This window comes from Branchiostoma lanceolatum, chromosome 11 (genome assembly GCF_035083965.1).
Source record: "Branchiostoma lanceolatum isolate klBraLanc5 chromosome 11, klBraLanc5.hap2, whole genome shotgun sequence".
Taxonomy (NCBI): domain Eukaryota; kingdom Metazoa; phylum Chordata; class Leptocardii; order Amphioxiformes; family Branchiostomatidae; genus Branchiostoma; species Branchiostoma lanceolatum.
The window spans coordinates 17,877,289-17,904,791 of record NC_089732.1 but is presented as its reverse complement, the minus strand read 5'-3'; the positions used below and the strand labels follow the sequence as shown (position 1 = coordinate 17,904,791).

Here is a 27,503-nt window from a genome sequence, read left to right as displayed (position 1 = left end):
TCTCAGCAGGTTGTAAGCAGCATTTCAAAGGACAAAACTTGTACAAAATGTGTGCAAAAAGACTTTGTATTCATAAGGCAAGTTTCCTTTATGCCATTTTGAAAATGAAGCGAATTCATGTAAACCACCCTAGTGCTGCTTCAAAATTTAAGGATACTATAGAGGGGGGATTTCCTGACACCAGAAGGTGATTGGGGGTATGGTTGACTCTTTATCTCATATTAGTAAGACTGTCTTGTTCAGACAGATGCTGTAGTTCAGTTGTTTACTACATAACATTATGGAGAAGGCTTTGGTTTTGTTCCAGCACAAAAAAAGCACAATCACCAAATTGTTGCCAAGTCCACTTATTACTCAGAACACACTTCTGGAAGGTTACATGTTCTGGGCACATATTATTTTGAAGAAGTCCAGCTAAGGGACTAGTCTGAAATTTTGTGAGTCTACTTTTTTGTGTGGAAACAAAGTTTTATCTTTTTCTAAAGGGCTGTCTCCCACTTTTTTCCGTCCTACTCCTTGTTTTGAGCCCATGTCGTTGATTAAATCTGTCCTTACCTTAGACGTACATACAGACTCTGTCCAGTCCTTACCATAGACGTACATACAGACTCTGTCCAGTCCTTACCACAGACGTACATACAGACTCTGCCCAGTCCTTACCATAGACGTGCATACAAACTCTGTCCAGTCCTTACCATAGACGTACATACAGACTCTGTCCAGTCCTTACCATAGACGTACATACAGACTCTGTCCAGTCCTTACCATAGACGTACATACAGACTCTGTCCAGTCCTTACCATAGACGTACATACAGACTCTGTCCAGTCCTTACCATAGACGTACATACAGACTCTGTCCAGTCCTTACCATACACGTACATACAGACTCTGTCCAGTCCTTACCATAGACGTACATATATAGACTGTCCAGTCCTTACCATAGACGTACATACAGACTCTATCCAGTCCTTACCATAGACGTACATACAGACTGTTTAGTCCTTACCATAGACGTACATACAGACTCTGTCCAGTCCTTACCATAGACTTACATACAGACTCTGTCCAGTCCTTACCATAGACGTACATACAAACTCTGCCCAGTCCTTACCATAGACGTGCATACAAACTCTGTCCAGTCCTTACCATAGACACACATACAAACTCTGTCCAGTCCTTACCATAGACGTACATACAGACTCTGTCCAGTCCTTACCATAGACGTACATACAGACTCTGTCCAGTCCTTACCATAGACGTACATACAGACTCTGTCCAGTCCTTACCATAGACGTACATACAGACTGTCCAGTCCTTACCATAGACGTACATACAAACTCTGTCCAGTCCTTACCATAGACGTACATACAGACTCTGTCCAGTCCTTACCATAGACGTACATACAAACTCTGTCCAGTCCTTACCATAGACGTACATACAGACTCTGTCCAGCAGGTCCCTGTGTGGTGGGGTCAGGTCTGGAAGGGGCTTCAGTTCTTTCTTTAGCTCGTCTGGGCAATCATCCTTCAGGTGCCCGTCTTTCTTGCACAGGCTACATGTCACTACAGGCCTCTGGAAATGACAAAATCAGGCAGGTAAAGAATGCTACACTTACACAGTGTATTTCTGAAGTACTATGAAAATGAGAGCCATCTTTTACAAATTTAAAGATAATACATTACTATACTTTGTTCTACAATAAATTCACCTTTCCTCTTTTACTTGCATTCCACCTCAATATAATATGTACCTGGCTAAGGAATATTAAGATTAATAGAAGTATGTACAAGTACTTCTTAATGTCATATAAGTTGATAGATATGTCACATAATGTTCAGTTGTCATGGCTGTACCTCTTTGACACTCCAATCCCCTGGAAACAAGTCTATACGTCATGTACATGTACCTCTATTATACATAGCACAATTGTTCCAACGACCAGATTTTTCCAATATAAAATTGTTAATAAATTCTTACTAACCAAGAGGTTATAATTTCATTGTACATTTGGAAATGTGTAGACAGTCTATCAAAAAAGTATCATGTTCATTTTGCCATAAAGACCAAGAAACCTAACATGTCTTTTGGGAGTGTCCGCATTTAGTTCCCTCTTGGGAAAAAATTAAAATTTGGTTTCAACAGCAGACAGGGCAAAAACTACATCTCAATTCCTTTAATGTCATTTTTGGTAACTTGAACCCAGAAGCCCCCGTTATCGGTAATCTTGTGATTTTACTAGGTAAATCGTGCATCTATAAAAGCAGAAAGGCCAACCATGTTACTTTTCAATCCTTTCTTAATTATGTGAACTTCTTCCACAAAGTAAAATATTCTATAGCTATGAGGAGGGGAAAGCTGCAGAAGCACTGGGGCAAATGGGGTACTGTATGTTGCTGACTTGTTAAGTACCAGCACTGTTATTTGAATCACAATGATTTGTATTTCTTGTTTTCAAGGATGGTTTAATGTATGTATTTTCTTTTGCTTTATGAATAAAAATAACAATAAATTCACCTTAATCATTCATGTTCCGGGCTCGAAATAGTGGGTGCATGTGCACCTGTGTGCACCCAAAATTGGAGCTGTGCACCTAATTTTTGACTGTGGGTGCACCAGTGCACCTAGATATTTTTGTAGGCTATAGGGTAAAGGCACTATAACACACTAAGTATACAGAATATTCTCGAAATGTAAGTATCAGGAATAGCAATAGAACCTTTTGTCGTACTTTGTTTGATGTAAGACTTGTTTGAAATTTTAAGGTTAGCTATAGAATTACAGTTAAGCGTTAAACTTTGTAATTATGTTTTGCTGACATTCAACTTTATTCTACATGTATGTGGTGTACCCAAAATTCTTTCCGTGCACCTAATTTTTTAGGTTGGGTGCACCAGTGCACCTATTTCCAAAATGGATTTCGAGCCCTGATGTTAGAAGCTCACTTTTCATGGGTGTTGGAAAATCAACTGACCTTTCCCCCAGCCAGGACTTGTGAGGTGAATTCAAAATGAAATATTTCACTGGGAACACTGTCGCCTCCATCCTCCTTTCTGCTCTGTGAGTCTCCTTTCTTTTCTCCTTCCTCCACACCACTGATCTGGTCTGGTTCGTCTGGACTCCCAAAGGACATCAGTGCTGACTTAATCGCTGACTTGACTAGGAAGGCAGCAGCCTCATCTATTGTCAGGTATGTCATCAAGTCCGCATGGCAAGAGTTTGGACTTTGGCTAAGATGCAGAGAGTTTGTTACATACACTTTCTGACAACTCGCTGACATGTTCTGCCCACCCAAGCCAGAGACAACATTTGAGTTCCCCTCCAGAGTTTTATCTGCAGTAACCTCTCTGTTGTTCCTACTCCTTGGCTTGGCAGAGCTTTCATCACTCTTGTATTCGGCCGCTCCATCTGTGACTTCGTCTTCCGTGGTCACTTCCAGTTCGCTCGTGGATTCTACGCAGCTCTCTGTCGTCGAATACAGACAGTTTTCCACGACAGACTCCACGAGCATGTCCAGATCGCTGGCGGACTCCCGGGGACGGGTGCTGTTGGTGTCCGAGAGCGAGGTGTCCATGGACTCCGTGTATGAGCCAATTGTGTCCACCGTCTCCTCATTGGAACTCTCCTCCTCTTCCTCATCCTCCCCATCATCCCCTGCTACAACACAAATACATGGTATACACACATCATTTACTCTCCTACACGGAGCTCACAATACTTTTACCTCTTACTTACAGTATCGCAAGTATGACCTGTAATGCAATGCTGACTCAACCTGTCATTCGACCTGTTGCACCAGTCCTAACCTTCAGCTACAAGACTTAGTTAACTAGCTACGGAGAATGCCTCTTATGTATTTAATATGTACTACAATAGTTCAAGAGAAAAATAACTTTTGAATACCTTAAAAAATGTTCTGAAACATCATCAGGAGATATCAAAATACATACCATCATCACTGTCAACTGGACGGTCCAAGTTGTAATTCAAGTTGAAGTTCTGTCCAGATTTCTCGGCTTCTGACTCAGACTCAGAATAGACACGAGAAACGGCAGGGCTTGTCTGGATCTTGGTGTTGTCTACTGGAAAAAAGTGTTACCGGTATTCTTTTATTTTTGTACAATTTGCTGAATTTTAGGCTGTTTTCTAAAATCTTAATTCATGATTCTTATGATGAAAAATGAAATAAAAGAAAAAAACCAGCCATTTGGTGAAAATGAAAACGCAGTCTAAAATTAGCAACATATTTTGGCAACTTATCAAGACTTTAGACAATGCTTTACTGCAATGACTCAACAAACCATGAAAATCTATATATTCTGTCTATCACATCTTTTGGAAGTTTAAGAGCTGACATAATTGTAATACTGAATACAATAAAAACATAGTGTTTTCCCTAAACTTGCAAATGAGATGGAAAGGCTTAAAATGACATGTCATTGAGTAGTGCTTTGAAAGCACATGTACCAGTCACAGATTTCTGGTATTCAAACTGAAATGTAAGCAATTGTTTAAATTTTCACTCTGTCAACATAACAATTATTGTCAAAATCTAATCATTTCCAAGTTTCATCAAGACCTACCCACCTACCAAATATCAAGACACACACACACACACACACACACACACACAAACGCTACCCTATGCATAACCTTCTCGGCAAAGGTACATGTAATAAGGCGCACAGCTCCAAGTTTGGGTGCACACATGTACAGGTGTACATGCACTCACTGTTTTGAGCCCTGACAAAACACAACTCACATTGCTTCTCACTCTTCCTGTCTCCTATCTTCCCTCTGTTTTGGTGACATGCTCCGCTGGCTGGTTTCCTAACACCAAAGTACATGTAGGCCTGTTTGAGCCGGTCCGTCAGGAAGTCAAACACAGCCGGACTGTTCAGGGACTTGGCCGTGTTCCTCTTCGTAGAGAAGGGGTCTACAAAATGAACAGTATCCATCATGCATATAAGACAAGAAGGAAAACAGGACAACAACAAAAAACATAACAAAAATGCACTTGAGCTACATGTAATGCCTGATGCCCCGTTAAACTGACATTAAATTATTTTGATATTTTCTAAATTACTAGTACAGGTACAGAGGTTTACATGTACATTGTAGGTACAGGTACTGAGGTTTACATGTAGGTACAGGTACATATCTATAAATTTAGGTAACAGTACTACAATACTTCCTAGAATTGATACATGTAGTATAAATTACCAAGATATCAAGTACAACTTGTAGGGAGCAGTTGATGGCAAAGAATAAAAAATGTTACATTGATGAAGGTTAGACATCCAGGTAACGAGATACGCCAAAAATAGTTACTCAAGCAACTGGATAAACTTTTCGCAACGCGCTACCCCCCACAACCAGCGGACAACAATAGCTCCTAAAACAACAGGAGCTAATTGATTCATTGCATACAACCTTGTCTTGACATACTATTCTATTGAACCATCTGAAATTGTCTTCACTTCATTAACATATCTATTCAGAGTTTTGGTATAAAACCTGGTTCTGCCAGATCTTTCCTTAGTCACTGAGGAAAGATAGCGGATGCTATCTGAAACATCTGACTGTTTCAAAATTTTAACCAGTTGCTTGAGTAACTATTTTGGGCGTAAAAAATCATGTTGTTCTGCAAAAAATTTGGATGGATGTGTGCACCCTAGTGTGTTACAGAAGAACTGCAGATTAGATGACTTTGTGAATGTGGTATACTGGTACTCAACAAAATACACATCACATACATTTTGTATATGATACCAAACCTCACCAGTTATGCCTATCAGGATGCCTGTTTGTTTTATCATCATTTTAATTTTGACCACCAGTCCTGCTCCAAATACTTTCCAACAAAAATCTTGAACCAACAAATCAAATTAGTATGGCCTTAAGTCCTGAAGTGTTCCCACCTTCCACGGCCATCCTGCGGTGGGGCCACTTCTTCTCCACGCGGGTAATGGCGCTGCTCTTGCGTATGGAGATGACGACGTCCTCCAGCTCCACATCCACGCTGTAGTACCGCAGCAGCTCCAGCCAGAGGGCACCCAGCTGGCCGGTGGTCTGCCGGTACGACGTCACATCAACCTGAGGAAAATTACACAGCAAAGTCATCCAGCTGGAAACTTGATGTTTAGGTACAGGTACAGAGGTTTAGGTACAGGTACAGATGTTTAGGTACAGGTGCAGAATAGTGGTGCGTACCGAAACTCACGTTTCGGTTCCGGTCCGAACTCAAGTCCAGATGTTTCGGTTCAGGTCCGGACTTGTAAGTCCGGACTTGTAAGCCCAATTCACACACAGACCAACTGCAGAACAACGTAACAGAACATTATGCTCTCTACCGAGTATTGTCCAGTATCAGGGTGAAGTGGCAGAAGTTAGGGTGGCAGAAGTTGGCAGAAGTTGGCAGAAGTTACGATGATTACCTAGTAGTTTTGAGGCTTCCGTGAGTCAGATGTGACATCATCTTAACTTCTGCCACTAGCCTGGGTAGGGTGGCAGAAGTTAGGGTGGCAGAAGTTGGCAGAAATTAGGTGACGTCATCCTAACTTTTGCCACTAGCCAGGGTAGGGTGGCAGGTGGCAGAAGTTGGCAGAAGTTAGGTGACGTCATCCTAACTTCTGCCACTAGCCTGGGTAGGGTGGCAGAAGTTAGGGTGGCAGAAGTTGGCGGAAGTTAGGTGACGTCATCCTAACTTCTGCCACTAGCCAGGGTAGGGTGGCAAAAGTTGGCAGAAGTTAGGTGACGTCATCCTAACTTCTGCCACTAGCCAGGGTAGGGTGGCAAAAGTTGGCAGAAGTTAGGTGACGTCATCCTAACTTCTGCCACTAGCCTGGGTAGGGTGGCAGAAGTTAGGGTTGGCAGAAGTTGGCGGAAGTTAGGTGACGTCATCCTAACTTCTGCCACTAGCCAGGGTAGGGTGGCAAAAGTTGGCAGAAGTTAGGTGACGTCATCCTAACTTCTGCCACTAGCCTGGGTAGGGTGGAAGAAGTTGGGGTGGCAGAAGTTAGGTGACGTCATCCTAACTTCTGCCACGAGCTAGGGTAGGGTGGCAGGTGGCAGAAGTTGGCAGAAGTTAGGAAACGTTACCCACTGTTCAAAACTGTAGAACAGTTATGTTGTAAACTTCGCTAACTTCATTAAAAAAATGACAGGATAGTTTCCTTTTCCATGCTTTTCCAAAAGACGGAAACTCTTTTCATGACCAACCTTCTCTCTTTAGTGATTAACAATATTCAAGTTATATATGTAGTTAAAGATATTCAAGACATATTTTCTTAAAAGATTATCTAAAATATCCCCTGGCAAAAGTTAGGATGACTTCATCCTAACTTCTGCCAACTTCTGCCACCCCCAGCAACTGGCAGAAGTTAGGATGACGTCACTCCTAACGTCATACAGCATCGGATTTCTAACTTCTGCCAACTTCTGCCACCCCCGGCCGCTGGCAGAAGTTAGGATGACGTCACTCCTAACTTCGGACAACATCGCATTTCTTCCGATGGCTGACGGAAAATCCCGAAGTTATATATGACGTAACCCGATTTCAACTTCTGCCAACTTCTGCCACTTCACCCTGATACTGGACATGCATGTCGCTACCAAGCGTGGTGACCTACATTTACATGTCGCGTCTCAAGAGCCTTGCTTAATATTTTGACGTTCCCTGGCACACTGGATCACTTCCATACACAGCTGGAATTTGTCACAAACTGCCGACTTGCCCCCTGTGACACGCCATTCCCCATGCAGTAGATCCCCGGCTACAATTTCCGGCAATGCAGGACTTTGCTAGAAAGTCAGGTTCAAAATGGCGCCCACTGGGAACCAGGTGACCCATGTCATGGCTAAGCCAATCAACATGCTAGGTTCCCCTGACGTCACCCACATCTTGCGAGAACTTGCGAGATTTCAATAATGGCTGACGTTCAGAAGCCAACTTAGCGATAACTAAATGTTTGCATCTTTTCCGTCGCAAAGTTCGTGATTTATGGAAGGTTTTAGATAGTTAAGAACAAAACAGAGGATGTACATATGTACAGAAGTGCTATTTATTTTTACAAGTCCGGAACCGGTTCTCAGCGTTTCGTTTTTTTTGGACTTGAACCCAAACGTTTTACAATACGGAACCGGTTCGGCCGAACCGGTACGCACCACTAGTGCAGAGGTTTAGGTACAGACAGAGCTGTGTACCGGTACACTGTACCGATACAGTACCGGGTACAATCAATTAGGTACAGGTCCAAAATACCTGACCCTGCTGTATTGGTACTGGAACTGACTCAGGGGATGGCCACTTTGACAGATAAAACTACTATGAAATTACCGTGGCAGTGCTCTAAAGCCACTCTAAAGCACAGAAAACACATTTGCATGGCTGGAGTCAAATTTTCATCTATGTTTTCATGAAAATAATACCTAGCACAATCAAATATTATGTCTTTACCAGTTCAAACAATATGCTTTAAAAATTTTGTCTTTATTGAAAATCTAGCATTTTCCGAACAAGTAATCTAGGTACAGGACCAGTACCCTAACCCGTGTACCTGTACCTGTACCTAAAATTTGTTTAGGAACACAGCTCTAGGTACAGATACAGAGGTTTAGGTACAGGCACAGAGCTTTAGATACAGGTGCATTGGTTAAGGGACAGGTACAGAAGTTTACATGTTGGTACAGATACAGAGGTTTAGGTAAAGGTACAGAGGTTTAGGTACAAGTACAAAGGTTTAGGTACAGGTACAGAGGTTTAGTTACAGATACAGAGGGTTAGGCACAGGTACAGGTACAGAGATTTAGGTTCAGGTACAGAAGTTAAGGTACAGGTACAGAGGTTTAGGTACAGGTACAGAGGTTTAAGTACAGGGACAGAGGTTTAGCTATGGGTACATTGGTTTAGGGACAGGTACAGAAGTTTACATGTAGGTACAGATACAGAGGTTCAGGTACGGGTACAGAGGTTTAGGTACAGGTACAGAGGTTTAGATATAGGTGCAGAGGTTAAGGTACAGGTACAGAGGTTAAGGCACAGGTACAGAGGTTTAGGTACAGGTACAGAGGTTTAGGTACAGGTACAGAAGTTTAGGTACAGGTACAGAGGTTTAAGTACAGGTACAGAGGTTTAGGTACAGGTACAGAGGTTTAGATACAGGTGCAGAGGTTAAGGTACAGGTACAGATGTTTAGGTACAGGTACATGTACAAAGGTTTAGGTACAGGGATTGGGGTTTAGGTAACAGATTTGGACCTGTACTAGTTCTGACAAATTCAACAACATTTTGTCTTCAATATTGAGAGAAACATTTCATGCAGAGAAAGAAGGAAATAAGTTCGAAACAAAGATGGTGCTGGCTTCAATGAACATTCTTTTTTTCCAGCATTAACTTGTCATAATCTTCAGAATTAAATGATTTTAGTCATAGGCTGAGTACATTTGTGTGTTATTTCTTTTATGTACAGTTCTGGTACATTTACAGTATTTTGGACCTGAGCCAAAAGTTTGTGACAGAATGGGCAAACAGTGCTGTCTAGACCTGTACAGCTGAAGGTTGTTCAGACTTACAGGTTCAGAGTTTTTCTCCACCCTGGGTATGAGCACTTTGCCATCCTGTTCTATGACTGTTGTGTGATGGATACTGTCAGGGATAGCCTGTGGGGGAAACATAAACATGCTCATCATGTCTTACAGGCTTTACACCAAAGTGCTTAGGTCACACTGGCATCGTTTTATAGATGACATCTACATGTATGTGTACATCAGTTTTCAAGAAAAGAAAAGAAAAGAAAAGATATTAATTACATCAAATTTGCCCTCTTGGTAAAGGTAAAGATTTGCCCAGAAGCTGTAAACTCGTTTTAAAACGCAGTCACACAAAATGCAATAAATATTCTATAACAAGACAATGAACATGTGCCGTCTGAAAGTACTAGAAGTATAGAGGATTCTATTTTGTTACCCAACTTTGAACAGATTTAGGATATTCAGAGAATGTCATACATAACATCATGATATCAGTGTAATGGGCCTTATGGCTTTGTGCAAATAACTCGTTAGCAATACAGCTCTCAAACACTTTCTATTTCCTTTATCAAAACAGGTTTGACATTATCACGCCCTGCATATTATATGTACCCTCTGATTTGTTCACTACAGAAAACTTCCCCTTTAGAAATATCAGCAAAGAAAAATGACTTAAAACACAGCATTACATGTAACGTTGGGTAACATAAATTCGCGGGGTACTTAAATTCGAGATTTTTCGAAAACGGGGTATTTAGGGATATGTGCTAGATGCAACATCAGTAATACCGCTAGAAATGCAAACTTGACAGATTAACGTATTCAGAACACTGTCTGAAAAGCTTCGATAAGCATGCATTAGAAGGCGACGAGGTCAAAAACTCTCCGTCCCTTATTGGAACAGTCTGAGGGCTTCGTGGGAGAATCACACTACATCGTTGTCGGCTGGTTTATAAGACAAATGTCACATCCGCTTCCTGCTAAACACAATAATCACACTACAAGACAACTTATTTTCTTAAAATTGCTGACCTGCAATTGGACTCTAAGTGTGATCAATCATCAAAACCCCTCTTTGTTGCTACAACCTACGGCACATGTATTTTCCCGCCGCCATAACATTACCCAGAATCCTGTTGTCAAACAGACGACAAAGGTTTGTGAGGTACACTTTCTTGTCTAAATGTTGCGTGTGATTGTGGACTGAGGACGATATTTTCCTCAAAGTTTGCTCCTAACACAACAAGGAACACATGGACATAGTAGTATAACCATGTGTGCGGTGCGGCCGTTTTTTCGTGTATTTTTTTTACTTAGACACGTCTATATCCATAGCACTCTCCTCAAGCCAAGGATGGAACGAATAGCTGCTGTATAAAATGTAATTAGCGGTAAGATATTCAAGACGAATCTTCTCTCCCGAATTAATGTTCACACCTGTCCGACAACACCGTCATTGTGCGTGCGGCGGACGGTAGTTTCAAGTTGAAATATTATGGTGTCAGCACGACCAGAGACAAAATCTACCATATATATGTATTGATTAGTGCAAAGATAGTACATGATACTGACAGAATAATAAAAAAAAAGGATGGTTTATTGTTCTGCTAGATTGATTTCAGTCAACCATCATCGGAAAAATGGCGAATTTCGTGCCCAACTACAAGTAATGTTGTGCTAGAAATTTGTGTTAAATCCAAGCCACATGGACAACAAATTTACTTTTCACAATATGTCTTGAGTTGTCTTGTATTTTAATGTTTTTCTAATTCCAATCCTAGCTTTCATGATGCAGGTCTGTAGGAAGGCTTACCTCATGCAGCACTGGTAGGAGTGGCGGCTGGTGGTTCTGTAGGAAGTACACAGTCATGATGATGTAGGCATGTGGAGGCATGCTGCCCTCACTCTGACAGTCCAGGTGACACATCTGACAGGGAAGTATGGGAGGCACATTGTCAGCAGACACATTCCTACAGGATGAACTGTTCCAGATCTAGAGGTTGCTTCTTCATGCAAATGATTGTGACAAATAATGTTATTAAAGTATCAAATTAGACAATTCTACAGAAGCATTGGACCTACAAAGATACTTACCCTAGCCCAGTATCTGAAGGCCAATCCCAGTGTTCTGACACGGCTGTCGATGCGTGCGTAGGTGGCCAGGAGTTTACAGGTGGAGATGGCAGCATCGTTCCCTGTACTCAGGATGCACTGTAACCCACTGGGGCAGTATCATGGGTCAGTATACATGTAGGCTTCCAACTATCCAGCAATATCACAGGACAATTACTACAGTAATTTCAGGAGGGTGGTAAGTCACTGGATAACAAAGTTCTTTGTACACAACCAGGAGTTAGTGTTTTTTCACACCAATGTTTTGATGACCGTCCGTCCCCTTCCTCAGGGCAATTCTGACTGGTTCACTTTGCACAGTTGTAACCACCACATTAACTATCTAAGTAAGATATGCAAATACTTTACCTTTGGGACCGCAGTGCAAAGTGAACCAGTCAGAATTGCCCTGAGGAAGGCGACAGGGTCATCAACATGTCAGTATGAATAACACCCCATTCATACTAGGCTTCGCGTATCCAGATATACAGACGAAGCCACTTAATTGCACCCCGGATAAACGCACATTCCATTTAATCGCACCAAATCCCAAAATCCCAAACCGGTTCCCATTCACTGCATTGTTAGTGACTGAATATCTGCACTGCGCATTGTCACCAATGCCGGATAACTGCACCAAAATTTGTCAAAAATCCGCGACAAGTTGACTAAAAAGGCGCGCTAAAAATCGGCAAACGCTGTACAAATGAGGTCCCGGGCGGGTCACAGGGCGTGTCAGAACCATTAAGAGACGCACACCTATCAAAGGTGGCATTACGCTTTGGCAGAGAGCATGCTGTACTCAATAAAGATTGGTCTCTACCTGTACACTGTCTTATTACTGTGAATGCATTTAAAATCGCGGGGATTTGATTTCATGTTAAGGATGACATGGGGTGTTCTCGGTGGTTTGAGGTTCGCGGCAGCGCTATTGTCACATACTGCTGCAATAATAAAAGACCGGCGTCTTTACGTACATCTAGTCGGAAACCACACAGCGACTCGGCAAGGGCTACAGACACGTAGGCGGACATAGCAGTCGCTTTTGGCAGTGCGGTGCTGACGTGATCATCTGTCACATTCTTTCATGGCAGAGCTGTATCTGCATCGTAGAAACTTCTTGCATTCACCGGAACAAGGTATATGCGGGTTCAGCTCTGCTATAAGGAGAATGATCTGTCACTGATCTAAGTCATCTAACCATATATCTACCCACTGGATACATTGTACAATTCACTACCATGGTGTCAACAGTTAAATCTGTCCAGACATGAGAGGGGGCACTGCTCTGGGCTCACCCGTAATCAGTAACCAAGTTTTAGTTTCAATTCCTAGTTTCATGGCGGTACATGATTTACGTAAATCGACAACTGTACTCTACGTCATGTAACATAGAAACTGTTATCCCATGATGATGTTTCAGAATGCCTCTCCTGTAACGTTACGTGTGTTGTAAATTAATGCGGTAGATCGCATGGAAAAATGAAAGAAAAAAATGCAGTTACGTGTGTTGTAAATTAATGCGGTAGATCGCATGGAAAAATTAAAGAATGCAAAATCAAAACAGGTTCGATATTTGGAGTTTCTTTTAACACAACCAGGTAATCTCACCTGCTGACAGGTTCATTTCTTTATTTTCAGCAAAGGGTCATGTTTTCTTTGTGCTAATGTTTCTGACTAACATTACCCCCCCCCCCCCCCTCCCATGGTAGTGCAGTCAAGCTGGGCATTTCCCATAATTGCACCATCCGGATAGTTGCACCAAAAATGCTGACAAATGGGTGGTGCAGTTAAGCGGATTCTACTGTAGATCCGGATATAATAATTATGACTTTGCGTTCATACCAGGGTTAGTCGAATCCGGATCTGCATATTCCTGTCCAAAAACAGATGCGGATATACTGTATCCGGCTAAGTACCGCAAGGTTAAGTCAGACAGGTGAAAGGGTAGAGATGACTAGAGTACTGGTGAATTAAAAAAGAAAAAAAAAAGATAGTAGTAGAGAAGATTGTTTCGGCCAGGAAGAAGAGGAGGAAGAAGAAGAAGAAGAAGAAGGACCGTTCATACTAGGCTTCACAGATCCGGATGTATCTGGATACCCGAAGCCTAGTATGAACAGGGTCTAAAACACTAGTCTTGGTTGTGTTCAAATAATTTTGTTATCAAGGTACTAGACAGTGATGTTATGTGACAGTCTCAGTCCTGACATTTTTTTCAGATGTAAAAAATCTAAAAAAATAAAACATCATCAACTAATATCTGCAAAAGACCATATCAATTGAATGTCTTGGTTCTTGGAGTTTTGCAGGAAATTAATGGGCCGGGTGTGAAAAGTTAAGATAAGAATGAAACAAGAAGGCATCTTACGATAGACTCAAATACCACCACTGGAGCCACCAGGCTGCTTAACATTTCAAACAATGAATTTTCAACCATTATGTAGTCAGACAGTCTGAACGTTAGAGTAGTTGGTTTATTACCTTTCTCTGTCCTTGAATGAAATGCAAGGAATCTTGGCTGAAAAGTTGGACTCTACTTCTGCAAAGGATTCTGGAAAAACAAAAATGACAGTTATTAGTTAAGAGGTAGTCAAACAGTCTGTAGCACATAAATTTGATGTAATATTTTCTGGATAATTGAGTGTACATGTACTTATTACTTACTTCAACTACATGTACAGCTATGACTTGATGATTGTCAAAAATGCTTAATATCAGTAAAAGCATGCTGTCGGTTAATCTCATCATGAAAAAACATGACACTGTCAAGTAGACAAGAACTGAAGAAATCCACACTATAAAGTCTGCTGTTGTTAAACAGGACACAGGCTCTGTTTATACAGTACAGAATGATTCTGACACATCCCTGGACGAGATGCCCCACTGGGGTTTTGTCCAGTATGATTAAGATTAAGATTAAGAAGTCTTTTTAGGAAAAAAAATTGATCCTAACCTCTACACTGTTCTACATTCTACAAACAGAAAGAATTCTTAAACGAAAGTTTCACCAGTGACTAACCTTCTTTTGCTAATATCTGCTCTACTTTGGCGAGAATCTCAGAAGGGTTGGCCTGTTGAAAAGATACAAAGATTCAGTCATCTTGGACAAAATAGTTGAGGGTGTAACGCCCTGTATAGTCATTTAACAACCAACTGTGGCTATGGAATAATTTAATATTATCATACTTAGGTGCTTTTACTAGTTATTTCTTATACAATGTAGATGATTGTGAGTTAGCATACTGCACTGTGTCTGCTTGTGCTGACAATTGCTAGAAACACGAGGCCATACAGTATAATAATGCTATCTACAAATCAAGAAATCAGTGAATGGAGTAGTATTGTACATGTAGGTGGGGCAACCTGAAATTTTGATGTGCAACCTAGCTTTTGGCAACCTGGCTCAAAAACGTATTTTGCACCCTGAAGTGTAATGTGTCTTTAGCTTTTTCCATCAGAAAAATTTATATTTCCGAACAGTTGTAGCGGTTACATTTGTGCGGTCGCCCCTTGCCATATAAGGCAAAGGCTGAACAACAAATTTGAAAGGTCTTGCCATATAAGGTCTTCATGGTGTGCGACACAGTGTTGAACCAAGTACCATTGAACGATGGAAGGTAAGACCCATCACATTGCGTTTTGTCGCCTTCAAAAAACTTTTAAAAACTGCCAGTTGATAATATTTGGAAGCCGCTGGTCAGACATTTCAGACAGCATCAGCTGCTTTTTGTCAGTGACCAGACGAACATATGAATTAACAACTTTTAAACCAAACTTCTGACTTGATATGTTGTTGATTAGGTGAAGACAATTATACTTAAGATGGTTCAATAAAAAAAGAGTCAAGACAAGGTTGTGTGCTAATAAGTCAATCAGCTCCTATTGTACAGTACAGGAACTACATGAACATGTTGTCTTGAATTCTTATTATTAATAATAGATCATTTAAAACTCATGTTAAGCTCTTTTTTAATGAATCTTAATGACAATTTTTCCCCTTTTTTCTCATGTCAGCTATTAAAAAATCTTGAGATTTTTGTAATAGGTACAAAAAATCTCAAAATTTCTAGAAAAATTTTGAGATTCTTTAAAAAGATTCTGGGGCAAAATCTTGAAATAAAAAGATAAAAAAGAGTCTCACTGGGGGGTACTATGATCCATCATGTGACAGAGAATTAAGAGCACAAAGTATGTGACACATACAAAAACATGTACTATATGTCAGATTTAAAATGTGATAATGTAGAAACAATGGGCCCTTTCAGTCAAACACCATAAGCCCCACCCCAAGTGTTCTATTTCGAACACCTCCGTCAAAAACAGCCCTTGACGGACAAAAAGCCGCACCCGCTTGGCTGTTGATAATGCGGACTGACTTCTGTTGAGCTTTTTTGGCTCTGAAACCCTTTCAGAGCCGACTTAAACAAAATGCTATGTCTTCTTTACGGACGGCTGTATCCATTGAGTAGGGTTGTTTGAGGAGGGGGTAGATGTAGCTACGATGAGAGCATAATGTTTTCAGTCAATGCGGAAGCGGGTTGCGTCGCATAGCATCACCTTGTTAAGGGCCATCGGTGCCCGATATTTGACAAGCAGCAGATGCACGTGTAAAACAGGGTACGTATATCTGTGACAGGTTTCCCACTGCGTTGACTGCATGAATTACAGCTGCATGATTTTTAGTAATTAACTATCAAAATGCAATTCTTTTACTTACCGTGTCACATTCATATTAATCAGTTTCACACACAGGTACAGAAGAGACGGAACTCTGTACTAGCGGACTTTGTAGAAGTTGGAATGTGGTACAAGCTCCCTCCCCATCAGTGCCCAAGCCGTTTTCTTTTTCATTTCGTTTTTTTCCTGAGCATGCATGCAGCCAATGTCGTGGAAAACTTGTCACAGATATGCGTACCTTGCTTAACATGTGCCATTTCTGTCTACTAGCACTGTTTTTGACGGAGGTGTTCCAAATAGAACAAGGGGTTCTATATGTTCAATATGGTGTTCTAATGGAACGGTCCATTAAGTCCGACCGCAAATGCTCAGTCCAAATTTAATCTGCTCTCTGTTACAAGCTTTTTAATGATATAACACATTGTGCTAAATCATTGAAAAACACTGGACGGTGACATATGATCAAGGGAAATTTTGGCACTTCTCTTTTGCAACCTACATACATACATGTAATTAGTTAAGCCCTGGTGCTCAACACATGAAAGAATAATAATAAGAAACATGATATCATTGTACATGTAAAGGACAAAAAATATTAGCTTTCCAATGATAATACAAATTTGATTAGGTATTCACGAAGATGTGATTGACCAAAATGATTTTCCTATCTTTCTGTGGTAGTTTTAGCTGAATTTTTCCACAAGGTTCCAATTTTTGTACAAACCTCCTTAGGCACAGACACGTCCAAGTTGACATTACTGGTCTTCAGGGCAAAGCCACTCAGGGAGGACCCATAAAGCTGGATCTTACAGTCTAGAGAAACAACAAGTCACATCAGAAACAACAGGAAACAAACATCTGACCTTATAATACAGAATATATAACAATTTGTATGTCAAATAAATAAAAATAATGGATAACACAGATTTCTTGGTCTTAAGAGTTGCAATTAGAGCTTTATCTCTGCCAAATCTACATAATATACTCATAAATGATAAAAATGAGTTTACAAACTGAAAAAGAAAAATGAGCCAAAAACAAATCAAACAAGAGTTCGGGGACCTCAAATCTCTATGAAATATATATTATGCAAATTAGGCCCAGGCTACATTTGCATCATTTGTATTCAACCATGTTTACTCTCACATAACTTCCAAATGCCACAAGTATGAAATTCCAGTTATCTACAATATGAAATTACAGTATTTCGTCATTAATTATGCAAATTAGGTATTCATTTGCAGAACTTTTATCTATCGATGTCCCTTTATTTCTCAGTTACATATGTTCCGGCTATGAACCAATAAGACCCAGGTTCAATCCCAAGTGGAGTACCCAGACATGTCCGGACATGCACCCAGACGTTGTGTCCTAAGCCCAGCAGTAGGGTTTGGGTTGGCGTTAGGAAGGGCATCCAGCCGTAAAAACTCTTGCTACAAAAAAGGACTTGCACTTGATGAGGAGTTCTGGGGCTTCCCCATCCATGTGCAAGCACGTCTAACCCTCAGATGATGGGGAACAAAAGACGTTAAATTGGATAGAGAGAGAGAGAGAGAGATGTTGCATTTCTGAACTGCCGTACGATTGAATGGAGTGGGTTTATAACATTTCCCCAATAATTATGCAAATTAGATTCTGATTTACATGATTACCATTTCATTAAATCAAGTAACACTTATGATAAGCTAGCCACATAATAGAAACAAGTACACAGGTTTGGTTGTAACGTTGGGTAACATAAATTCGTGGGGTACTTAAATTCGGGATTTTTCGAAAACGGGGTATTTAGGGATATGTGCTAGATGCAACATCAGTAATACCACTAGAAATGCAAACTTGACAGGCTAACACATTCAGAACACTGCCTGAAAAGCTTCGATAACCATGCATTAGAAGTTGGCGACGTCAAAAACTCTCCGTCCCTTATTGACAGAGTCTGGGGGCTTCGTGGGAGACTCACACTGCACGGTTGTTCGCTGGTTTATAAGACAAATGTCACATCTCCTGCCTGCTAAACACAATTATTTACAAGACAACTTATTACAATCTCTTTTGCTAACCTGCAACTGGATTCTAAGTGTGATCAATCATCAAAACTCCTCTTTGTTGCTACAACTTACGGCACGTGTATTTTCCCGCCGCCATATTGTTACCCAGAATCATGTCGTCAAGCAGACGACAAAAGGTTTGTGAGGAACACTTTTTTGTCTAAATGTTGCGTGTGATAGTGGACTGAAGACGATATTTTCCTCAAAGTTTGCTCCTAACACAACAAGGAACACATGGACATAGTAGTATAACCATTGCTACGGCATCCAGCTAACTTGCCATGAATAATGTACACGTTGCCATGACGGTGGGGATCGACTTTGAGTGACGTTCAACCCACTCAACAAACGGGATGTTAGCAAAGGCCTGATGTGTGCGGTGCGGCCGTTTTTTCGTGTATTTTTTTTACTTGGACACGTCTTTATCCATAGCACTCTCCTCAAGCCAAGGATGGAACGAATAGCTGCTGTATAAAATGTGATTAGCGGTACGATATTCAAGACGAATCTTCTCTCCCGAATTAATGTGCCCCCCTGTCCGACAACACTGTCATTGTGCGTGCGGCGGACGGTAGTTTCAAGTTGAAATATTATGGTGTCAGCACGACTAGAGACAAAATCTACCATATATATGATAAGTGCAAAGATAGTACATGATACTGACAGAATAATAGAAAAAAAGGATGGTTTATTGTTCTGCTAGATTGATTTCAGTCAACCATTATCGGAAAAATCCCGAATTTATGTTACCCAACGTTATATCCCTTTGTGGTTTGACCATTAGCTGTGGGGTCCCTTGGGACTACCTGACCCAGACCAGACTACCTGACAGGTGCCAGCTGTTACAGCATGCCTGGAATGGAAATATAGATTTTCCTCATACTCATGCAAATTCAGTCTCATTTTGCATAATTTGCACTTCATTGTGTTCCTCTCTGTCTAAGCTACCTGCATATTAAATAACATGAAAATCTGACATTCCTTTCTTTAGTTATTCCCCTTGGAAGATTTTGACAAAACGGCCATGCAGTTCCAGTGTCACATACCAGGGGGCCCAAAATCGACCTTGACCTTTGTTCTCCCAACACCTACCCACATACAAAATATCATTACAATCCATCCAGACGTTCTTCAGTTATGCTGACTGCAAGCATCCGCACACACACACACACAAACACGCATGCAAACACACACGCAAACACGCTCAAAACAATATCTCATATCCCATTTTTCAGGGAGATAATGAGGTTTGTATGGTGTGTATTGTGTGAGGTTTGTATGGTGTGTATACACATGTAGGAAGAACAGGGCTCGAAGTTCATTTTGGGAATAGGTGCTAGAAATCTATAGGTGCATGGAAAGAATTTTGCACAACATCAAATAGAATGTCAGCAAAACTCATTTACAAACTAAGAACTTTAGTACTATGTAATTCTACAGCAAACTTCAAGTCATACATGTACATCAAAGTACAACAAGAGTCTTAGGACCCGAAATCTCCATGAAATTTTGTTTTTTATCAAATGGTGTCTTTTTTGCCATAGTGAATTGTTCTTGCGGTTGCAAGTTGTGTTTTTTGTGCCAGTGGGTGCTTGTTTGGTTCTTATATGTGGTTTTCTTAGAAACCAGTTCCCTACCAATGTCATTCTATATCCCTCAATCGTATGACCACCACCTGTCGGCCCCTGGAGAAGTGACCCAGTTTTGCTACTAACGTGACAGGTGTGACCCAGTTTTGCTACTAACATGCCTAGAATGGAGGTATAGATTTTCTTCATTACTTATGCGAATTCAGTCCCAATTTGCATAATTTGCATTTCAGGGTGTACATCTATGTCCAACCTACAAATGTACCTGCGTACCAAATAACATGAAAATCTGTTGCTCCTTTCTTCAGTTATTCTCCTTAGAAGATTTTTACAAATACGCCATTGCAGTTCCAGTGACACATACCAGGGGGCCCAAAATCGAACTTGACCTTTCTCCCCCCAACGCCTACCCACACACCAAATATCATTGCAATCCATCTACACGTTCTACAGTTATGCTGACTTTAAGCATCCGGTGACACAAACATACACAATCTGTCCACAAACACGCAAACACACTCAAAACAATATCCCCATGAAAAAGTCTTTTTTCATGGAGATAACAAAAGGGTATACTATATTGCTTTTTTCTGATTTGACTTTTAAAAAATTCAAAAAATTTCCTGTATACTAGCATACAATAGTACCCTATAGCCTACCAAAATGTCTACCAACAGTCAAAAATTAGGTGCACAGCTACAATTTTGGGTAGTACTACACAAAAGTGCAAAATGTCATTCACTGAGTATTTCGAGCCCTCAGAAGAAAGAAAGAAATGTCAATCTTACAGATAAATACCCCTTGATAAGGCGAATTACCTTCAGTCTAAGACAAACAATGCTAAAGCAGGTAATCTCACTACCGGTAATACTAATAAACCGCCTGACAGTTTGTCCCACTTTAAGAATACCTGGCGCGGTTCTGTAAGATACCTGATTAACTACTGTCCCATCCCACTGACCTGGTAATGTTTTCTGTATGCTAGTCTGGACCCTGTCAGCCAGCTGATGTCGTCCTGTCCTGTCTGACTCCAGCAGACCCTGCTCCTGCTCAACCCTCTCCAGCAGCACAGTCAGGGCCGCCACCTGAGCACCAGTAGGCTTGGGGATCTTTCGCAGCTCCTCATTGGCTCGTTTTCCCTATGGTACATAATTTTCAAGACGTCTGCTACCATGTAACTTGTATCCATAACATCACTTATATATAACTGACTGATTGACCTCTCACTTGTACACCTAAACCAAATATGATATCCCTTTCTTGGCATTCTTTGAATGCAAAGATTTAGGGAAGGGTTCCAGGTTCATTTTAAGGGCCAGTCCTTTAGTAATTGTAGAGACCAATTTGACTTTTGAGCCAAACATGACTGACTGCAAAGCTTACTGATGGGATATTGGTCTATATTGGGTGCTGACCATGTGACCTTTAACTTCTCATTTTCCTGACCTACATATAACCAGTGTTTCTGATCTCCTACCTTTATTCTTAGCAAATGTGAGCTACATCCTTACTGCTTCCCTATACCTTGCCCTCTCACCTGTATCCTGACCCTGTGAGACTTGCTCTCCTTGATGTGCCGATGACACACAGCAGGGGTGTCACAGTGGTACTGGCAGAGTCGGCAGAAATACTTGGCTGAAGGGAAGGCTGCAGACCGCTATAGGACAACAAAAGAGACTGATGATTTATCTGTTGATATTTCCCATGATGGCAGGGTGCGAAATACTTCTTTGGGTTCCTTGCAAAATTGCAAGTTAGCACAAATTTTACTACAGCAATTTGAAAAATTAACTTGCGATATATATGACAGTTGGTATGTAACTGCTTTTGCTGTACATACATACTCAACCTGACATAGCAACTTTAATTATATACAGTCAGTAGTAAACACAAAAGCTCAGTAGTAAACACAAAAAGTATAGTATTACAACATGGACAACTTTAAAATGGTAATGTTTCATGTAAAAGATTAGCAGAATTTGTAATGTGGCAGCAACAATAACAAAATTACTTAATTTTGCCCCTAGAAATAAACTAGGTGACTAAAACATGCATATGGTGCTTGAATCATTTATCAGCCTTATGACCACTGAGGGGTATCAAGAACCCTACACGCTCGTTCTCATTTGAATGTACAAATTGCTGTTGCCAGCCTTTACGACTTGATATGAGTCAAATTAAGGGCACCATCGATGCTTTCTTCATTTTCCCCCAACACATATCATGTTTCATGAAAAATGCACCTCAAAATTACTTATGGATTTTGACTTCAAAAAAGTTATGGTAGTGAGTGGCCTTAAGAGTCATAAAAAACGGCTGTCGCCTGCAGAGACATGTAAAATTTAAAAAGCAGCCGAGAATGTAACAATTCAGTCCAGAGTTTGACCGGTTAACTGGTGAATCCAGCTACTGAGGCCCTCCGACAAATCACGTCAGATCGCTCCCGTCACTGTTCTTGTACGCTGTGCAAGGCGGTTTATGCCTGTCGCCCAAAACGGTAAGCTCCGTTACCGTTTGAAGTAAGACGTTACTAACATTAAGATGTGCCACATATAAGGTGCTAACCTGTCGTTTTTATGACGACTTAAAGCTTTTGTGGCTTTTAAAAGGAACAAATAAGAACTGTTTGCTATCAGTTGTGGACCACCTCCCCGAACAAATGACAGTACAGTAATGAATGTAATCTCCGTTACTGTTGTTTGATGCTCTCTGTGTTGTTAACAAGGCATGGTGTAGGAACGCTGCCCATTTTCTAAATGCCCGTACATACGTCCTTTTAATGATAAAAGATGGAACGCAAAAACGGAAATCCCTTTGAAGGAAAAGCCGAAGTTTTAATGTAGTAAGCTCCGTTATCGGTAACGGAGATTACACCTGTTGCGGAAAATACATAACCTGGCGCAGAACTTTTTGCAGTTGTGCACCTTACGGCAAAAGCGTTTGAGCTAGAATAGAAAAGTATAGATTCAACTGAGAGAAACCCCCTGTAGGGTTATCATATTCCAATTTTCTACTCTTTCTTCCAGATTTTGTTTCCAAAGTTGAATTCTTTTTAAACCTCAAGACAATAAGTAATCTATAGCCTTTGATATGTTTGAAGAAGAAAAGAAATCAGAAGTCGATCAATTAAAACTTGGTGACTTACGTCTGGTGAACACGCCTTTTGGCGACAGTATGTAATCTCCATTACCGTTTTTCCGCGATTCCCTCTACGTTCCAAATGCTTTACTGCTCCTAAGCAGTATTAGTTCGCAACATTGAATATTTTATAGATGTTGTAAAAGTTAAACTATTCGGATCGACGGAGGATCGAACGTTTTGCAAGAACTATCTGATTCCGTCTCTGTTAGATACCTCAAACAAGTCGAAATACAAAGACAAATCCAGACAATATTAATCCTGAATGAAACAGTTATACAGCAATCGTCAGCACGCCGGCACTAAATTTGACAGACGTTTTACCAGAGAAACTGACTCCTCAACTATAGGTTTTGAAGGCGATGTCACGACATGGAGGCTCCAAAATTGAAGTATCTTATTACTGATGTTCAACATTTTTTCCGCAAAAATATGAGTAAACTCCAAGGACATCTAATCAAAGCTTAGAAATTTTCGGCAACTTCCCGTGATAAATTAGCTGTAATATTTTGGGGATCATAAAAGGAGATGTTCAGCTAAAAAATGAGGTAGGTTTGCTTGGAAAATGAGCTGATCAATTTTTCGACCCTAAAAATCGCTATTTTGCACATTTCATTGAGAACGAGCATACAGTCTCATGAAAATCGCTAGAGGGCGTAAGGGTCAGCATGTTATTTACATGTGCACAGTGGCCATTTCTATTTTCTGATGGTATGATGTTTTCGCCCTTTTCCTTGAAAATCGCTTGCAAATTGCAAGTTCCTTAATTGTATTTCGAACCCTGTGATGGCAAATATTCGTACGAAGGACAATCGGTGTGTGAGTAGCAAACAGGCTATTGGCGCGACAACAGGCCATGCGACAACGAGCAGAACGACAACAGGCAGCGCAACAACGAGCAGAACGACAACAGGCCACGCGACAACGAGCAGAACGACAACAGGCAGCGCGACAACCGGCAGCGCGACAACGAGCAGAACGACAACAGGCCACGCGACAACGAGCAGAACGACAACAGGCAGCGCAACAACGAGCAGAACGACAACAGGCAGCGCGACAACAAGCAGAACGACAACAAGCAGCGCGACAAAGAACAGCGCGACAACGGGCAGCGCGACAACAGGCAGCGCGACAACAGGCAGCGCGGCAACAGGCAGCGCGACAACAAGCAGAACGACAACGGGCAGCGCAACAACAGGCAGCGCGACAACAGGCAGCGCGACAACAGGCAGAACGACAACAGGCAGAACGACAACGGGCAGCGCGACAACAAGCAGAACGACAACAGGCAGCGCGACAACAAGCAGAACGACAACAGGCAGCGCGACAACGGGCAGCGCGACAACGGGCAGCGCGACAACAGGCAGCGCGACAACAGGCAGCGCGACAACAGGCAGCGCGGCAACAGGCAGCGCGAAAACGAGCAGAACGACAACAGACAGCGCAACAGCGAGCAGAACGACAACAGGCAGCGCAACAAAAGGCAGTGCAGCGCGACAACGAGCCGTGCATTGACTGGGTCCAAATGATTAATCATGCTGAAAGTTCAGAAAACAGTTTGATAATCTACTATAATTGTCACCTCTCACATAATCTTTTAATACTCTAATTAGAACTCTTCCTTTCCTAGCAGATAGCGCAAGAAGAGACTCGCCAGCTACAACAGACTAAGGAAAATTGTCGCCACGATTTTATGTTTGAAAACGGTCGAAAACAAACAGTAAGTGGCAACTGAGCAACATGTATTTTGTTCTTAACTAACTAGGTGGCATTTTGCTGCGAAGGACTTTGTTTCATATGATTTAAACTCGTTGGTGACGCGTGTGCCGGCAGCGAAGCAGTCGCGAAGGATCAAGAGTAGAGTATAGCGATGCTGGTCTGTTCAGACATGAAGCTCAAGCAAGCCATGGATTTTGGAGTTGGCAGATACAATAATTCTTTTTTCAAGTATTAAAAAAAGAACAACAATCGAATTTCTAAAATGTGCCTTACCCATATATGCAATGTTTACATGTGTTCTGTACGGTGAATAAATGTATCTCAGTGGGTACTGAAAACATGTGTCACTCATGGTCACTTAATCAACATTTTCTCCATAGCGGCCACCTGTCCTTAGCGGCCAGTTTTGGCCAGTCCCTTGAGTGACCGTTATAGACAGGTTTGACTGTATTAGGTACTAAATGTATCTAAAGTTCAATATAAAGTATGTATTAAGTTTAATGTATGTAAAAGATTATGTGAGGGGTGACAATTATAGTAGATTATCAAACTGTTTTCCGAACTTTCAGCATGATTAATCGTTTGAACCCAGTCGATACACGGCTCCTTGTCGCGCTGCACTGCCTGTTGTCGCACGGCCTGTTGTCGTTCTGCTCGTTGTCGCCCTGTACTGCCTGTTGTCGCGCGAATAGCCTGTTCGCTACTCACACACCGATTGTACCGTTGGTCCTTCGTATATCTGTCACAGCTACACACAGTCACAGTGAACATGGCAAAAGGTTTGCATTTTGTGTAGTGGATTATGATAAACATATTAAGCAAACAGTCCTTAAGTTTTTATAATCATATTGATATTTAAAAATAGCAATATGATTATAAAACCGGTTTATTGATTGATCTCTCTGCAGCCAAGGAGGTTAAAATAAGGAGAGAGCACTCCAATTAACACCTGCCGCAGCCTTTTGTTTTGCTCTGTTAAATCCCGCTGGGTTCCTTTGTTCCGCAGCCCCGGCAGCGCCGCTTTCATGTCCATCCGAGCCGATCATTTTCGCGCCAGTGATGCAAATGAGCCTAACAATGACGTCACGGCTGGCGAGAATCCCCGAGTGCCGCCCGAGCTGAGACAAACATGCCTGCTGTTTCCGAGAATTTCCTTATTTGGGATGCACTTGGGGCTACATTCTAGGCTTCAATTGTGTTTTGTGCCTCTCTACTGGCGAAGGAGGATCAATGAGGTACTGAATTATGTCTGTAGAATCAGATTTTGTTCTCGCAGTCCCAAATAGAAACGAGATATATGCCCTTATACCTATGATCTTTGACACAGAATTTGTACGCAAAGACTGACACATTACTTGCAAAATGTATCAGACCTATTAGTTCAGCTCATATTTGTTTGACCATGTACTTTGTAGGGTTGATGTTGAAACAAAAAGTTTTAAAAATATTAACCTTGTTTGAAGGCTGTTCAAATAAAAACGACAAAAAGCTGTAGCACTAGTTGCAGCGCTCCAATTTCCTCCGATCGTCTTCTCCCCTATCTACTTTTTCTTGATCCCCTAAATTTCTTTAAAAAATTAATTCCTCAAAATAGCTTAGATAGAACTTACGACTGTCCCTCCACTCAAACCCCTATTCCCTAGGGCGCTCCAATTAGCAACTTAACAATGGAACAGAACGCTGGCGTGCCACGCTGGACCCAATGAAATCAGGGCAATTGACAAGTTTATGTCAATTACCGTTTTGACGCCCTCGGCCCTCTGAGTACAAAAGGCAGTAATTTCAAGCTCTCTCCTTCTTATTTTAGGCCCACTTTAGACTTGCCACGCTTATACCGATGGGAACCGGTTTGATACCGTTTCCGTTGTCTTTAGACCTACGGGCGGAAGCGCAGTGCGCCACCCGTGGCGCAAGATATTACAGTCGCGCACGATTCAAAATGGCGGTAGAAGAGCCGCTTATTTTCGTCTTGAAGTAGTTCATATTTCTTATGTTTGCGCTACACACGTTTTCCTGCATGTGAGACGCTGCGTACGCGGCCAACAAAAAAGGGACGCATGTACAGGAACGGGCAAGACCCAGGCTTGAACCCACCGGCGTTCCTCCTCGCCGCGCTGGCTGTAGTGCAAGCTGAGCATGTTGATCGGGTCATAGGAGAACACCAAAGAAGCAGCCACTGGTGGCAGGCCATTGCAATTGAAACATTCGACAACTTTCAATGACAATTGCACAAACGTTTCAGAATGAGTAAAATATGCTTCCATCACTAGCGCATGCTTATTAGCATATCATTATCATGACCTCCTAGCGTCGCCGGAGCCGTTTTCTCTTTACACACAGAGAGGAACCGTCACGGCCCCCCGCTGAAGCGGCGCAGACCGGGCTTGGGATGTGGTCTGGGTTGGTTCCACGAAAAACCGACCTATGACGCTTATTTCCTCTTTAGACCGGTAGCAATTAGCGACACGGGTCGGTTAAGGTGACTCAGTTCGGTTAAAGCGTGGCAAGTCTAAAGCCGGCCTTAACCTCCTTGCTGCAGCCAAGAGGCTAAATGGTAAGATTGATTACATTCCATCATAGCTTAAAACAACTAAGCTTAGCTTAGCTTACAAGCTACAATTAAGCTTACAATACAAAACATTTCCAATCATCTTATGCTGCAATTTACCTGGTGGCAGGAATCACATATG

The 27,503-nt window shown here is 41.6% G+C and overlaps 1 protein-coding gene and 1 long non-coding RNA gene across 7 annotated transcripts in view; one reads left to right on the top strand and one right to left on the bottom strand.

Moving 5' to 3' along the window:
• Positions 1–17,820, top strand: part of LOC136444474 (uncharacterized) — a 456,752-nt gene extending 438,932 nt beyond the window's left edge. The window contains exon 2 of the long non-coding RNA XR_010757274.1: positions 17,707–17,820. This is a non-coding gene — a long non-coding RNA (uncharacterized lncRNA). The remainder of the gene's footprint in view (positions 1–17,706) is intronic.
• Positions 1–27,503, bottom strand: part of LOC136444458 (terminal uridylyltransferase 4-like) — a 133,026-nt gene that overhangs the window by 64,910 nt on the left and 40,613 nt on the right. For 4 of the 6 annotated variants that reach the window (XM_066442009.1, XM_066442010.1, XM_066442005.1 and 1 more), the window contains exons 4-16: positions 21,494–21,613; positions 20,918–21,095; positions 17,044–17,132; positions 14,662–14,713; positions 14,124–14,193; positions 11,625–11,751; positions 11,344–11,457; positions 9,573–9,659; positions 5,921–6,095; positions 4,762–4,935; positions 3,950–4,081; positions 2,974–3,656; positions 1,427–1,574 (exon numbers count right to left, since the gene is read on the bottom strand). In XM_066442009.1, the coding sequence (XP_066298106.1) occupies positions 1,427–1,574; positions 2,974–3,656; positions 3,950–4,081; positions 4,762–4,935; positions 5,921–6,095; positions 9,573–9,659; positions 11,344–11,457; positions 11,625–11,751; positions 14,124–14,193; positions 14,662–14,713; positions 17,044–17,132; positions 20,918–21,095; positions 21,494–21,613 (2,149 nt within the window). The remainder of the gene's footprint in view (positions 1–1,426; positions 1,575–2,973; positions 3,657–3,949; positions 4,082–4,761; positions 4,936–5,920; positions 6,096–9,572; positions 9,660–11,343; positions 11,458–11,624; positions 11,752–14,123; positions 14,194–14,661; positions 14,714–17,043; positions 17,133–20,917; positions 21,096–21,493; positions 21,614–27,503) is intronic. The other 2 variants (XM_066442008.1, XM_066442007.1) reach the window with 2 other exon arrangements.